The sequence below is a fragment of the Geotrypetes seraphini genome, chromosome 7 (genome assembly GCF_902459505.1).
Source record: "Geotrypetes seraphini chromosome 7, aGeoSer1.1, whole genome shotgun sequence".
Classification (NCBI taxonomy): domain Eukaryota; kingdom Metazoa; phylum Chordata; class Amphibia; order Gymnophiona; family Dermophiidae; genus Geotrypetes; species Geotrypetes seraphini.
Window position 1 is genome coordinate 98,331,057 of NC_047090.1, and position 16,086 is coordinate 98,347,142.

General features: G+C 37.7%; 1 protein-coding gene across 13 annotated transcripts in view; it reads left to right on the forward strand.

The window, feature by feature from the left end:
• GPHN (gephyrin) overlaps positions 1 to 16,086 on the forward strand; it is a 798,948-nt gene that overhangs the window by 745,275 nt on the left and 37,587 nt on the right. For all 13 annotated transcript variants that reach the window (XM_033950742.1, XM_033950736.1, XM_033950737.1 and 10 more), the window contains one exon: positions 480 to 601. In XM_033950742.1, coding sequence (XP_033806633.1) covers positions 480 to 601 — 122 coding nt within the window. The remainder of the gene's footprint in view (positions 1 to 479; positions 602 to 16,086) is intronic.

The following is a 16,086-nucleotide window of genomic DNA, read 5'->3' on the forward strand; positions in this document are numbered from 1 at the left end:
GTATATTCACTGCAATTCCTTTGGTATAATAAACATTGCCTTCATCCAAGTTTCCAAGTTTATTATATAATTTGATTAATCGCCTATTCCAAGTTCTAGGCGATGTACAATTTCTTAAATAATCAAATATGGGTAACAAATCAAACATACATAAATCATTGCAAATTAAAGTAACGAATACAAACATTCCTATACAGAGTTTAAATCAATCAGATTAAGTAACCTATACATACAATATCAACACAAAAGGAAAATTTATTAATGGATTACAATCAATATTTATCTTGTACATAGCCTGCAGTTTGTGTTTTGTTTTTCGCTTGTTGCTTTATTAACTGCAGACTTCGTTGGATTTTCTTTTGTGCTGATTACATATGTCTACCAGTAAGAAGAACTGGGTCCAAATTTGTATGCAAGAACTCTTACCGCAGCGAGAATGATTTGTGATGAGATTAATTTATAATGTGTCTGGCTTATAGCTGCTGAATCCTGAGGATGACCTCCTACCGGGGAAGATCCGAGACAGCAACCGTTCAACTCTTCTAGCAACAATTCAGGAACATGGATACCCAACTATCAACCTGGGAATTGTAGGCGATAAGTAAGTGTAAGGGAAATGCTAAATGGTATGAGATGAAAATAAATAACAATAACAGTAAAACCATGAAGTTCTATGCGGTTTACACAATTTAAAATACATTTGAAATACAATAAAAGCAGAAGGAAATTAGAGAGTAAGAACCAATGGCTAAAAACCCTAAAATCTGAATTACATAGTATAAAATCTTTTACAAATTAACTACCTAAGTACTTCAGAAATAAATGTGGTTTTAGATGTTCCAAGTTTCCAAGTTTATTATATAATTTGATTAATCGACTATTCCAAGTTCTAGGCGAAACTAGGTGTTTTCTAAATTCCCCATAAATTTCAGTAGAAATGAGCAATTGATCTAGATCTTTGCCCCATGCTGCTGCTTGATAGAAAAGAAAATGCTGATGATATTTTTTAAGTTTGCATCCATTAACAGGCGGAAAAGCAAAAATCAAATATGAGCTTCTTTTATGTCTATTAGTTGGAAAAGAAAAAAGTTCATTTATATATTTAGGAGTCAGACCAAATAGAGCCTTAAAACAAAAGCAACTGAATTTAAATTCATAAGTAATTATATATACTACTTCAGTCATCAGCAGATCAAATTACTATTGTTATGGAGTGTCAGGCCTATGAATACACATATGCACAGCTATTGGGAAATATTTTGAAACATCTATAGCTTATTTTAATTAAATATTTGCAGATCACCTTAATACATCTGCTGCAATGTATTTTCATATCCTCTGGTGCACATTGTCTTGCTGCATTCTGCAATGAAATGAAAAGTTTAACTTTTAAGCTGTTATTCCCTTCGCTGACTCTCAAAATATTCATTCATACTGTGTATTCAGCAGTTCTATTAATTACAGTTCATTTACTACACTGAATTTTAATGTTAATGAGCTCTCAGAGCTGGCTGGGGGAAAGATTCACCCCAAAATGTGCTTGCTAATGTGCAAAACATATCACATACTCATGTCTAGTTTGCTGATAGCAGCTACATATGCCACGAGGCTTAAAATCACTGCTCCCAGTGTGCCTCCGTTTTATTGCAGCAGTTGCCAAGCATCATCTATTCCTAATCCACTCAAGAGCTGCAGTGCAAAACCATCATAAAATATCCTTCCAACAGTAACATTTTCAACAGCTTTAGAGGCCAGCACATTTGCGAGCAGTCACACACATTAAAAGCACCACTGAGAGACCAGTTCTGAAGCTCAAATGGAAGGAACTATGTATATATGGGAAGTTACTGGTCCAATACTCAATTCAGGTCTTCCCTGTTGAGTCAGCTAGGAAAGGGGACATTGCTGATGAGAAAGGGAACCCTATCATTACTTAAAGGGAACATCTTTTGACTGGATCTAGGACCTACGATTGTAGTTTTCTGGAAGGGTATTTTAGGGCATTATAAAATGGAGGAAAAAATCCTTTGTACCTGCAAATAAAGGTATGTGTTACCACATCCCAGCCTTTGTTTCAGTAGAACTGGAAGTATAATTAGAGATTTCAATTGTAGGTTTTAACCAAGAAATACTGCTAAAATATCCCCAAAGCAGGCAATTTTAAAACAGGTGGCCTAGGTTGAGAGGGCAAGAAGGCACTTATTACCAGCATATTTTATACAGACACCTGGGCATCTATGTGGCTTTATAAAATTTCTCCTGAAGAGCTGCAGGAATTGTGGCTAAAATGAAGCTGTGGACATTTGCACCTATTCCATCTTTACAGTGCCCAAAATCCACTTCTAACTGGGTCATGTAAAAGTGCATGCATTCTGGTCATCGCGTGAGGGTGGAGGTAAATTTATAAGCCATATTTTACATATATATACTGTCATACATATGTGATAGTGCCCTTATAAAATCACTCATTTATTGGATAAACAATAGAAATCTCCCACTAACTAGTACTACTTCAGCTCTCCTCTTTTCTGCCTTGCATCTTTCACTCTCTTTTCCACACTGATGACTCCTAAGCTTTATAAACATATACATTTCATTCCACTGAAAAAGATGGCCAGAATGGCACCTGTAGCATGAAAACACTAATATTTTGTACTCTCAGAAACTCTAAGGACTCCTTTTACTAAGCTGCGATAGCGGTTTAAGAACGCGCTAAATACACATGCGCTAGACGCTAACACCAGCATTGAGCTGGCGTTAGTTCTAGCCGCATAGCACTGGTTTAGCGCACGCGACAATTCTGCACACGCTAAAAACGCTATCGCAGCTTAGTAAAACAAGCCCTAAGTTCTAAACTCACAACGTATAAACATAGGGTTACCATATGGTTCCAGAAAAAGGAGGACAGATTGAGATATCCACGTTTTACATCCATTGAAAGCAATGGAAGAAAAACCCAGATGTCTCAATCTGTCCTTTTTCTTGAGCCATTTGGTAACCCTGTATATAAGAACAGAAGCCCTAAGGGAGTGGGAAAAACTGCCAGGTCTCATTTATACACATTTACAGCAGTCTTTGAGGGCACTTAGCTTGTGCAGGTTCAGAGGTACCTATGTTGTACCTATTTTATAAATATGCAGTTCTGTGTACTTGTGTGACTTCATAAAATTGCCTGGTCAAAAACTCCCACACAAAGGTACACCCGCTCCAAGACAAGAGGAACTTTGTGTGTATATGTGCCAGTAAGAACTTTACAAATGAAAAATCCTTTATAAAATTACCTCTTTAATGCTGAATATAGTCTGTATTGCCTTACACAATCGATCTATCTAACCCCAGCCCTGTTCTATCTTTCTCCACCCCAGGAATACCTATGTATAGATTGCATAAAGTTAGGCTCTAAGTTTTCCTAGCACCTAACATAAGAGTTGCCATACTGGGACAGACCAAAGGTTCATCAAGGCCAGTATCCTCTTTCCAACAGTGGCCAACCCAGCTCACAAGTATCTGGCAAAATCCAAAGGAGAAATTTTATGCTGCTTATCATAGGAATAAGCAGTGGATTTCTCCAAATCATCTTAATAATGACTTATGGACTTTCTCTTTTAGGAAACTATCCAAACCTTTTTTTTTTTTTTTTATACCTGCTAAGCTAACTGCTTTCACTAACAATTAATTCTCCAGCAACAAATTCCAGAGTTTAATTACCCATTGAATGAAGAAATATTTTCTCTGCTTTGTTTTAAATCTACTACCTACTGCCCCATGTCCTACTATTTTTGGAAATAGTAAACAAGTGATTCACATCTACTCATTCCACTCACTCAGTATTTTAAAGACCTCTATCATATCTCACCTGAGCCATCTCGTCTCCAGGCTGAAAAGCCCTACTAGCTACTTTAGCTTTCCTCATAAGGAAGTTATCCCATCCCTTTTATCATTTTTGCTGCCCTTCTCTGTACTTTTCTAATTCTGCTATATCTTTTTTGAGATATGACAACCAAAATTTCACACAGTATTCGAGGTGCAGCCACACCAAGTGCGATACAAAGGCATGATAACATTTTTTTCCTTTCCTGATAATTCCTAACATTTTATTTGCTTTCTTAGCAACAGCCACCACACACTGAGCTGAGGGCTTCAATGTATCCGCAACGATGACACCTAGATTCTTTTCCTGAGCAGCGACTCCTAACATGGAATCCTGCATCACATAGCTATAATTCAGGTTCCCTTTCCTACAAACATCACTTTGCACTTGTTCATCATCTGCCATTTTGACACCCAGTCTCACAATGTCCTCTTGCAATTTTTCACAATCCTTTTACAGTTTAACAACTTTGTTGTCATCAGCACATTAATTGTCTCACTTGTTATTTCTAGCATATAAGATTTTAAAAATTGCAGCATCAACTTAAAGAAATGTTGCAATATCTTCGGTCCAAAGTCAAATAAGTACACAGCATAGCATAATTATACTGGACTGTGTCACTTAGCAACCAATATTTCTTCAAAAATGCTTAGAGTATGATTTATTTTTGTGAGTTGTGTCTGGATTGTCATGGCACAACATCCAGCAGTAGTCAGCCATCATACTCTCATTCCAAAAACCTTGGTAGCGACACTCCATTAACTGAAAATCCTGATGAAAACGTTCTCCTTGCTCGTCACTCACTGTATCAAGATTTTCCAGAAAAAAGTCAAGATGTGAGTGCAAAAAGTGTATTTTTAATGACATGCGACAGCCAAGTTTCTGATATAAGTTGAGGAGATTCTGAACTCCTTCCTTGTATGAAGCAGACTTATGGTTGCCCAGAAAGTTTTCCACTAACCACTTGAATGCATCCCAAGCTTCAAGCTTCGCTGCTGAGAGTGATTGCTTAAAATCTTCATCCTGCATAACAGACTTGATCTGTGGGCCTATAAATATCCCTTCCTTCAGTTTTGCAGTGCTGATTTTTGGAAATTTCTTAACAAGATATTGAAAACCTGGTGAGTTTGCTTTACCCATCGCCTTTACTAGGTTTTTCAACAACCCCAGCTTGATATGAAGAGGTGGAAGAAATATTTTATGAGAATCCACCAATGGCATAAATTTCACACTGCTTGTCCCTGGGTTATAGGTATCCCTCAGCTGCCAGACACGCTTGACATAATGTTCAGTGGTAGATCTGCTATCCCACAAGCACAGGAAACAGCAGTATTTAGTGAATCCTCCTTGCATTCCCAGTAACATGCCAATGACCTTTAGATCACCACAGATGTTCCACTGGTGTGTTTTATAACTGATTGCTTCTAGTAAATTCTTCATATTCTCATAAGACTTCTTTAGATGAACAGAATGGACAATTGGTATACTTGGTTTAGAATTTCCGTTGTGCAGCAACACTGCCTTCAAGCTTCTCTGTGAAGAATCAATGAAAAGATGCCAATCATCTGGACAATGCACTTGTGGCAAACTGTTGAAGAGCCTGTTGATGTCATGACAAAAGCACAATGAGCCATTTACAGTGAAGAATGTTAAATTATGATTCATTTTTCTGTAATGAGAGTTATATTAGCGTCTTTTGCAAGCAAGTACTTTTACTTAAACCTTGAAGCAAGAAGTTTTGCTTTTTCTTTTGAAAGATTTAGATCACAAATAAGATCATTGTGCTCAGCTTGTGTAAAGGTCTCTGGTTCTGAATCTTCCATCATTCACATCAGGATCAGATAATTCTGGATTGTGACCAGCCGCTGCATCATCATCACATTCCTCATCATGTTCCACAGAAGCAAGTCCATCTTGTGGAAGTACAGGGACAGGCAGTGATTCATCATGAGGAACAGGCCTAATAGCAGAATCAGGAGTAGGATATATAAGTTTGTGCTTAGTTTTAGCTGAGAATCCACTTGTGTTCACAAGGCAAAAGTAGCAATCTTTAATATGGTCTCGCGGTTCCCTCCATATCATTGGGATTGCAAATGACATTGCTGCCTTTCATTGATTGAGCCAGTCATGAAGTCCGTTGGAACAACTGGTACAGATGCTATGTGAAGCCCAAGACTTATCCTGGTCACCCAGTGGGCAGCCAAAGTACAATTTGTATACCTTCTTCAGATCTACGGTAATTGGGCGACATTGTGCTTTCATCATGAATGAACCACAGAGTAACAGAAACTATCTGGCATGATCAAGACTGATATTAATCAGTAGCATAAAAAACAATAAAGATAACTGTCATTAACCCTCCTTATACGTTTATCCTATATACGCTTATCCTATAGCCCAATTAACATTTATAATTATATATAATGAGCCTCATTACAAAAATGTGGCATGCTAGTGAAAAACTAAACACAGATTTGAAATCAGCATGAAAAATAGTACAAAACCCACCTAATATTAACTCTGATGAAAATGATGTGTTGACCTGTGTTATTATTGCATTACCCAATTTGTTAGCCTCTCTGATTTCTGATAACATTTCAGCATCTGTCTGTTCATCCTGGTCAGGTAAATGGTAGTAAACTCCTATCACAATCTTTTTTCTCTTTATATATGGAATTTCTATCCATAGCACTTCTAAGGTGTGTTTCGGTTCCTATAGAATTTTTAGTCTATTTTTGGCCCTTCTTAACATATAATGCTACACCTCCACCAATTTGGTCCACCCTATCACTGCAATATAATTTGTAACCCAGTATGACTGTGTCCAATTGCTTATCTTCCTTCACCAGGTCTTAGAGATGCCTATTAGTTATATCTTTTCATTCAGTGCAATATATTCTATCTCTCCCATCTTGTTTCTTAGGCTGTGGCATTTGCATACAGACATTTCAAACAATGTTTGTCATTTCTATTTACAGTTTGCTCAGCAGTTGGTGTGGATAATTTGCAATCTATATGTAAGGAAACCTAGTGTACTGTGGACTCTATTGCAACCTCACTATCAGAATGCCCTATCTTCCCTATTATAGTGATATCTTTTAAAGATACCTTGTTCTGAACCATGCTGTTTTGTGTGTGTGTATATGTCATGGCAATGCTATATGCAGCTATTTGAGCACATGTAAATTCTATAATAAAAATTCTATAATAAAATTCTATAATAAAACTTGTATTTTGCTAGCTACTAGTCAATTACTAGGAAATAGTAACTTTACAAAAATACACTCAACTAAAATAAAATATTAACCACAATTAATAAAGACATATAATTTCTACATAATTGTAGGTTGAGGCAAAGAATTCCAAAATTTAGCCATCTGAAAAGGAAGGGATTGTTCAAATAATTTTTTATGCTTTATCCCATTAATACCAGAGAAATAAAATTCTTGAGCATCTAACCATGGTGAGAACAGAGAAACATATATGATGGTGCCTGAGCATAGAAAAGCTTAAAAATCAAAAAGCACAATTTGAAAAGACCACGTTCTGTCATTGGAGGCTAGTATATAAATAAATTAGTAGGGGAGTAAGCCTTTCATATTTCATGGCAGCATTTAGTAGGTGGCCTGCTGTGTTTTGTAGTGCCTATAGTTTCCTAATCAATGAATTCAAGCAACCATTATAAATAATTTTGCAGTAGTCCAACTGAGTAAAGTAACAATTGCACCAGTAATTGAAAATGCAAAAACAAAAATAAATGCTTGATTCTTTGAAGCAATTTGAAAAGTAACAAAGAATTTCTTTCATCAAGCCATTTACATGAATTTCAAAAGAAAGTGTGGACTATAATGTAACCCTTAACAATTTCAGTGATTGTTCCAATGAAAAAAATTAAGCTATTAATCTGTAATAACCAACAGGGAATATCTACTCATTGGGTGTGAGGGCAGGATTAACTATAAAAATGTTCTTTTCTCTCTGTTTCATATGTTGTGATATAAACCAGTTTTCTACTTTAGACATAAATTTACTCAATTTAATTTCAACCTCTGGTAGTACTTTGATTGCCGTGTCTAATAATGTGATAAAAATAATGAAGGCTGATAAAGACCATATGGCCTATCCAGTCTGCCCCTCCTTGCCTTCTATTCTTCCTTTCACTCCTTTAAAGATCCTATATCCTGGTCCCAAGCTTTCTTGAATTCAGATAAGGCCCAGCCAGCACGGCTTCAGCAAAAGAAGATTTTGCTTGACAAACTTACTGCACTTCTTTGAAGGAGTAAATGGGTAGACAGACAAGGGTGACCCAGTCGATATTGTATATCTAGATTTTCAGAAGGCGTTCGACAAGGTTGTAAAATTGCGAGCCACGGAATCAAGGGTTATATACTCATGTGAATTAAAAACTGGTTGGCGGATAGGAAGCAGAGAGTGGGGTGAATGGACAATACTCGGACTGGAAAAGCATCACAAGTAGAGTGCCACAGAGTTCGGTGCTCAGGCCTGTGCTTTTCAACGACCTAGAACTTGGCACGACGAGTGAAGTGATTTAAATTCGCGGCTGATACAAAGATATTCAGAGTAGTGAAGACACAGAAGGATTGCGAAGACCTACAAAGAGACATAAATCGCTCAAGGAATGGGCCGCGACATGGCAAATGAGATTCAACTTAGATAAGTGTAAGGTGATGCATGTCGGTAACAAAAATCGTATGCACGAATACAGGATGTCTGGAGCTGTACTCGGAGAGAGCCTCCAGGAAAAAGACTTGGGAGTACTTGTAGACAAGTCAATGAAATCATCTGCGCAATGTGCGGCAGCGGCAAAAAGGGCTAACAGAATGCTAGGAATGATTAAGAAGGGGATCATGAACAGATCTGAAAATGTTATCGTGCCTTTATACCGGGCCATGGTACGCCCCCCACCTGTACATGAAAGAGGACATAGTACTACTGGAAAGGGTCCAGAGAAGAGCGACAAAAATGGTTAAGGGACTGGGGGAGTTGCCGTACAACAAGAGGCTGTTTGTGTGAATGGGCTGTTTGTGTGAATGGGCACAGGGTCCAGAAAAACCCAGACTGGACTCTGCCACAGGGTCATTTTACTAAGTTATGATAAGCACTAATTTGTACTTACCGCATTTTAAAAGGGCATGCTCAGGCATCCCACCGTACTTTCCAAATTTTTGCACATGCTACCCACGCACTAAAAATATATATATATTTTTTTTTTTTTTTGATTAAGGAGGCTTGTCTGGAGCGATGGAGATTGGGCTTTTGGGTTTGTTTGTTTTTTGCTAATCAGCACATCTACATTGACTTATGCTAACTGATTATCATGGAAATAATGTGTGAGTGCCTACCAACTACACAATAGGTGACAGGGCTCACATGCTCATTTGTGGCAATGGCCACACATTAATTGCCACAGCATATGACCACTAATTCAGACAGCTGCAGTAAAAGTGACCTTAGTGCACAGGAAAGACCCACATAAGAACACATTAAGGTCACTTTCTACCGCAGCCTTGTAAAAGGATTCCCTTAGAGGCTTTTTCATTGAAGCCTTTCCTTGCTAGCTATACTACCTTTGGCTAGCAGGAGTCAATGGGACAGAATGTTAGCTGTAGACCTTTCAAGATTTTATCAAGGGCCACCTCTATTACCTGGTTGAATGAGTCCTAGATGGCTGTGTATGGGGTGGGGGGGGATGAAGGTGAGGGTATGTTCTCCAACTGTTGGGAGGCTCTATGGAACTGCTTTAGGCACTGATAGGAAGCTTCAATTTTGTTGGCAAAGTATATGGCAAAATTAATGCAGATCATTTGTGACTGGAAAGGCTAGTTCTATTATGGGAGTTGCAGTAGACTATTAGCCAGCATTTAAAAGTGCATGCTTGCTACCTACTTTAATTGACCTGAATAATAATAATATTTGGGTTAAATGTCACAATTTATGAAAAATGCAGATACCAAGCTTTTGCACAGCTTATCTACAGTGACTATGTTCAGTAGGGAGGAGCAAAGAGAGCATGGGATGGGGAGTTGGGAAAGAGATGCTCTGCTAATTGCATTTTGATTATCTGAATGGTTTTAACAACCACTTATCAGCTCCTAGGCCACATTGATTTTTCAGTAACATAGTGAACAGTCATCATTAATCTATTTCTTGCTCACCGTAATAAAATGAGACATGATTAATTCATTCAGTATTAGTGTGGTAGTTCTGCGTAATTCAAAAGGAATCCCAGTGTAACTTTGCTATAAATCAATGTGCCAGCATTTCTGAGCCTTAATGACTTCTCCGATTCTGGTATCATTCAACTCCCACTGAAAAGCAGCGATTTAGCAAGTGTACAGCATAGAGTGGCTAAGGCAGCAGATGGTTTCAAACAGCTGTGTGTTACGCTATTACCACCAGGGATCTTGTACAAAGAACAACTAAGGAAAGCTGCTATTCATGGGATTATAATGTAGCTTTGCTCAATATTTGAAATTTATTTCTGGTTTCAAATTTTCCTGTAGGCACAAGATGAGTTGTTGAAACCAGGGTCTTTATTTTTGACCAGTTAAAAATGCTGTTTGCCATAAAGCCACACCACTGTTTCTTTCTTCTACTGTGGATCTTTCTCTGGCTTTCATCTGTATGTAATGCATTACAAACAGTATAGTAACATTGGAAATTGAAATCATCTTTGTAGGTGTGGTGCAGTAATATAACTACTAGAAAATGGGTACAGTTGTAAGAATAGAAAATGGGTACAGTCGTAAGAATATGGAAAATTAAAAAAAGAAATGTACTGTATAATGGTTTAACTGAACAGCCACACTCACACTTAATCAAAAATCAATAAACACAGAAGCTAAATAATAAGAGTGAGTAAAAAAAGAGATTGAGAAAAACGGGCCTCATCCACGTTTGGCCGGGACTATACAGTGCCCTAAGCCTCACGTTTCATCACTGGTCCGAAAAAATCTCCATACATATATATAACTTTTCTTACACTCAGTCTTTCATTTCATAAATCGTTTTCACAAAAATCTGCTTCTTCTGTTAAATATATTGTGTGAATCAGTGGTTAAATCTGTATAAAACAAATTGAAATAGCTATAGCTACAAGTGTGAAATTCATTTCAATTCAACTCATGTAATACTTGTGAAGGAAATAGCATAACTTATCTTTGGGAACGCTTCCACTTAGGCATATACTTCTCATCTAATGTCTCAAAAAATGGAACTCGTTCCCTGATGTTCCCATTCCCGACAAAAAGAACTTCTGTTTCGCCTTTCCCAGGGCTACTTCAGGGGAGTAAATTCACTGCGATTAGTTTAACATTTCTCTCTCCAAAACACTTTGTAAGCTTCAATCGTGGCAATGACGCTCTTTAAGATGGCCGCGGGACTGAGAGATGTGCCCAGCTCGTTTAAAAAAAGAAAAGAAGCTTGGTGTCATGATGTCATCACAAACGTGATACGTGATTTGCTAAACAACGAGACTATCAGAAAACCATAGCCAATAATGGTAAGATATTTATGATATGTCCTTATATAAAATCTATGTTAGCAGAAATCCATTATAAACAAAAATAAATTCTGGGAAAAACAGAACTAAAACCGGTAATTGTAGGACATTTATGGTATGTCCTTGTATAAAATCTATATCAGCAAAAGTTCATTATAAGCAAAAATAGGATCTAACAAAAATGAAACCATAAGTTCAATAGATTAAGATCAAACAAGACTGGGAGCTCAATAGAACGGTTACCATTCATAAGTAGTGTTCAGACCTAAAGGGTCAAGAGTTTTTAAATGATTAATCCACTCTTGTTCTTTTTGCCATAAAACCTTCCTACTATCTCCTCTTCTTAATGAAAGTACTAGCTTATCAATCACTCAACACCTCAAATTGGCAAACATGTGTTGATGTTCTACACAGTGAGCTATCATGGGAGCAGAAATTCTACGAGTATTTAGACAACTCTTGTGTTCTGTGAGTCTAACTGTTAAAGTACGTGAAGTTTGACCTATATATAATAGGTCACATGGACATTGAATTGCGTAAACAACTTTAGATAATTGACAGTTAGAGTTCTGTTTTAACATATAAGTTTTGCCATCTATAGGGTTAACAGAACTAGAGATAGTGGCCATAATATTATAATTAGTGCAATGTCCACAAGCACTATGGCCCTGTATGGTAATTTCTTCTTCGTCATGAAACACATCTTTTGATGTATGGCATAACCAATCTCCCAAATTTCTATTTCTTAATTGGGAGAAAATGAATTTTTTTATTAACAAAGCATGGTAAAGTTTTAAGTAAAGGAAGATGTTTTTTGTATTGTTTAATAATTTTAGATGACATTTGAGTTTGTTTAATAATACATGGAATCAAGTTCTTTTCTTCTTGAGATTGTCTATATTCTAAAACTATGAAATGAAAGACTGAGGGTTCCTTTTACAAAGCCGCACAGAATAGCGCGTGCTAAATTGCCGCACGTGCTAGCCGCTACCGCCTCCTTTTGAGCAGGCGGTAGATTTTCGGCTAGCGCACACTAATCCGGTGCGTGCGCTAAAACGCTTAGCGCACCTTCGTAAAAGGAGCCCTTAGTGTAAGAAAAGTTCTATATATATGTATGGAGTTTTTTTGGGACCAGTGATGAAACGTGAGGCTTAGGGCACTGTATAGTCCCGGCCAAATGTGGATGAGGCCCGTTTTTCTCCATCTCTTTTTTACTCACTCTTATTATTTTGCTTCTGTGTTTATTGATTTTTGATTAAGTGTGAGTGTGGCTGTTCTGTTAAACCATTATACAGTACGTTTCTTTTTTAGGTGTGATGCAGGCCATGTGACAGGATAAGTCACCCTGCACTATTTTATGAGGGTGCCTGCATTTGGTAGTCAGGGTGTCAGTTAACAGGGAACTAGATTTAGGGTATCAGCTCTGACAAATCCTTTTCCTATACAACTTCTTATGAGCACCTAGTTTTTCAATTCTTCCTCCGCTTGATGCCACTGAGCAATCAGGGAGCTTCTGGAAGAAGAAAAGTGCCGAGTAAGTGATCGTTTACTCCCTGTTTCATGAAAAAAAGAAAGGCTTTGTATTTTAATAGTATTCATTTTCCATTTCACCTGTAGTATAAAAATAGGTTAGACCACTTATTTGCTAACAGGTACTCTCTGAATAATGCCCTATCCGGGTCTTATAGTTTTTAGTGGCACTATCTGGCTCCTAGTGGTTTGCGCTGCTGAGAAATCTTGTAGACCATCCTGGCACTATCCCCGGAAGAGAAGGGCTACAGGTGAACAGAAGCCACACTTCAATGATGCCATGGCTTCACCTTCATGAAGTTATGGTGTGACTATGTACTTGTAAAGACCAAGATTTTCCAAAGAGCGGATAAGAATGATGAAAACAAAAACGGTGGATACTGGAGGTAATTTATTAAACACTGGCATATAAAACCATGAAAATTCAATTAAAAAAGTACAATGCTACTTCAGCATATCTGCGGTGTTCTTTGCTCACATGTTTAAAGACAATAGATTGTTTTCAGTCCAATTCTTTATATGTGAGTTTGCAAACCATTGGACCCCTGAGGAAGGCGTGTTCGCCGAAACACGGACCATGTAGGGTCCGGTTGGATTTTTATCACAGTATTTTTTATCATTGTATTTTAATAATTGAATTTTCATGGTTTTATATGCCAGTGTTTAATAAATTATCTCCAGAACATCTGTATCCACAGTTTTGGATTTCATCGGTGGATTGTTTTCACTGTGGATCATTGGGTCTCCCCATTTTTCTTTGTTGTGCTGCACGGATAAGAATGATATCATTGACTAAACTTAATATCAAACCATAGGATTATATTCAGCTGCTACCTGGATAGCTATGTAAATAAAGTTGAGATAGCTTTTTGAAACAAGTATTGACCATAGTGTTTGCATATTGACCCAATTACTATTTATAATGTATTTGTTCAATTTTCTATACTGTTCTTCTAAGGGAGCTCAGAATAGTTTACATGAATGTATTCAGATACTCAAGCATTTTTCCCTGTCTGTCTTAGTGGGCTCACAATCTATCTAATGTATCTGGAGCAATGGGGGGGATTAAGTGATTTGCCCAACATCACAAGAATTCCTATGAGCATCGGAGCAGTTACCACCACTGCTGGTATTAAAACCTGTGCTATGCGTTCGTAAAAGAGGGGGTTGTGTGTAAAAGTATTGACCCAATTACTATTTATAATGTATTTGTTCAATTTTCTATACTGTTCTTCTAAGGGAGCTCAGAATAGTTTACATGAATGTATTCAGATACTCAAGCATTTTTCCCTGTCTGTCTTAGTGGGCTCACAATCTATCTAATGTATCTGGAGCAATGGGGGGGATTAAGTGATTTGCCCAACATCACAAGAATTCCTATGAGCATCGGAGCAGTTACCACCACTGCTGGTATTAAAACCTGTGCTATGCGTTCGTAAAAGAGGGGGTTGTGTGTAAAAGTGAACTTTCTGAACATGTGTGAAATCATGAGGTGTTCTGGTTGCCAAGTAGTTACAGAAAGCCCTGTTGTACACTTCAGCTTAGAATAAGTTAATTAAATAGCATGTATGAGACTCACATGTGTTATTTGGCCACTTACATTTTCAAAAATTTCCATGCACTGAAATATTGCCATGCTTAAAAAAAATGTTTTCAAGGCAAGAATACATTTTTGTAAGTTTTCAAAGCAACAGTAACAGCTGGAGTCGACAGAGCACCTGCCTGCCTGGTATTTGGCTCTAGCTTGCCCTCCTTTGGTCGTATTGCTAGGTTTAAGTGGATGAATAAGGAAACTGAATTGGGGTTTATATGGTTATAGATTTGCTCTGTCCATTACACTTCCTGCCCTTGCTCTTCTTACAAAGTAGTACAATTATGTACCTCCATCAGCAAAACTTATTACAGCTGAAAAATGTCCAAATTCTTTTTGTTCAGTTGCTGCTTCAGCATGATTTTTATTACATGAAGAATGAAGAGACTTATGGTGCCTGGTGTTTGATCCTAATGAATAATGAATGATCTATCCCCAACACAAAATGTGGGATAAATAGCATTCCTTAGGCATACACATAGGCCAATTATACTGACCAATTTGAAATGGTTGTGGAAATGCAGCATGCTGTGCAACTCCTCTTTATTACTGCATTGGGCCCTAAGGCTCCTGTTTATTTCTGCCTGTCTCAGAGCTGTGACCCCCGAGCTCATTTACAAATGAATCGGAAAATACATAGTGCTAATAAAAACATCATTTATTTTACAAATCAGGGATAATAAAGCTTCATAAGACACAACTGGAGAGCAAAAGTCTTCCAGTCAGACAGGCTTTATGTGCAAGTGAAGGGTAATTTCATAAGGCATTTCCACAGGTAAAGCAATGCTTTACCAGCAGAATAAGCAGGTTTATACTAGTGCTGCTGGATTCAAGGAACATTTTTTCAATTTGATTCACTTTTCATGACCAATTGGGCTTTTTTATTTATTTATTTATTTTTATTTTTTTTTTTTCAAACGTCCTGGCAGGTTTATTTTATAGTCTTTTCACTCACCCCCTCTTTGCCCTCTCCAACCCCATGTCAGCACTGTGGTGTAAACAAAATAAAAAATACTTTTTCTCTCTCTGTTAGACAGTGAACGTGAGCTAGGACCTAACACCAGCTCTGGCAGGATAGACATTTCAAATATGACATATTGTAATCACAAAATAGAAAATAAAAATATTTGTTTCTATCTTCAACTGTCATATCCAACATTTGTTTCTTTCCCACTCTCTACCATCTCTCTCTCTCTCTCTCTCCCTGCCTTGTGCCCTTGGTCAAACCTCTCCATTCCCCTCCATGCAGCATCTCTCCTTATCCCAGGACAAGCAGGCAGATATTCTTGACTGATGGGTGACGGCACCGACGGAGCCCCGGTACGGACAATTTTAGAGTGATTGCACTCTAAGAACTTAGAAAGTTCTAGTTAGGCCGCACCGCGCATGCGTGAGTGCCTTCCCGCCCTACCAAGGCGCGCGGTCCCCAGTTTCTTAGTTTCCGCAGAGCTAAGAAGACGCGTGTTTCCAACGGCTGTTGGAAAATTTTTTCTCGCCTTCCCGCTCGCGCGTTTTTTTCTTGTCGTGAAGTGTTCACGTTCTTGTTTTCTTTCTTTTCTTGAAAAAAAAATA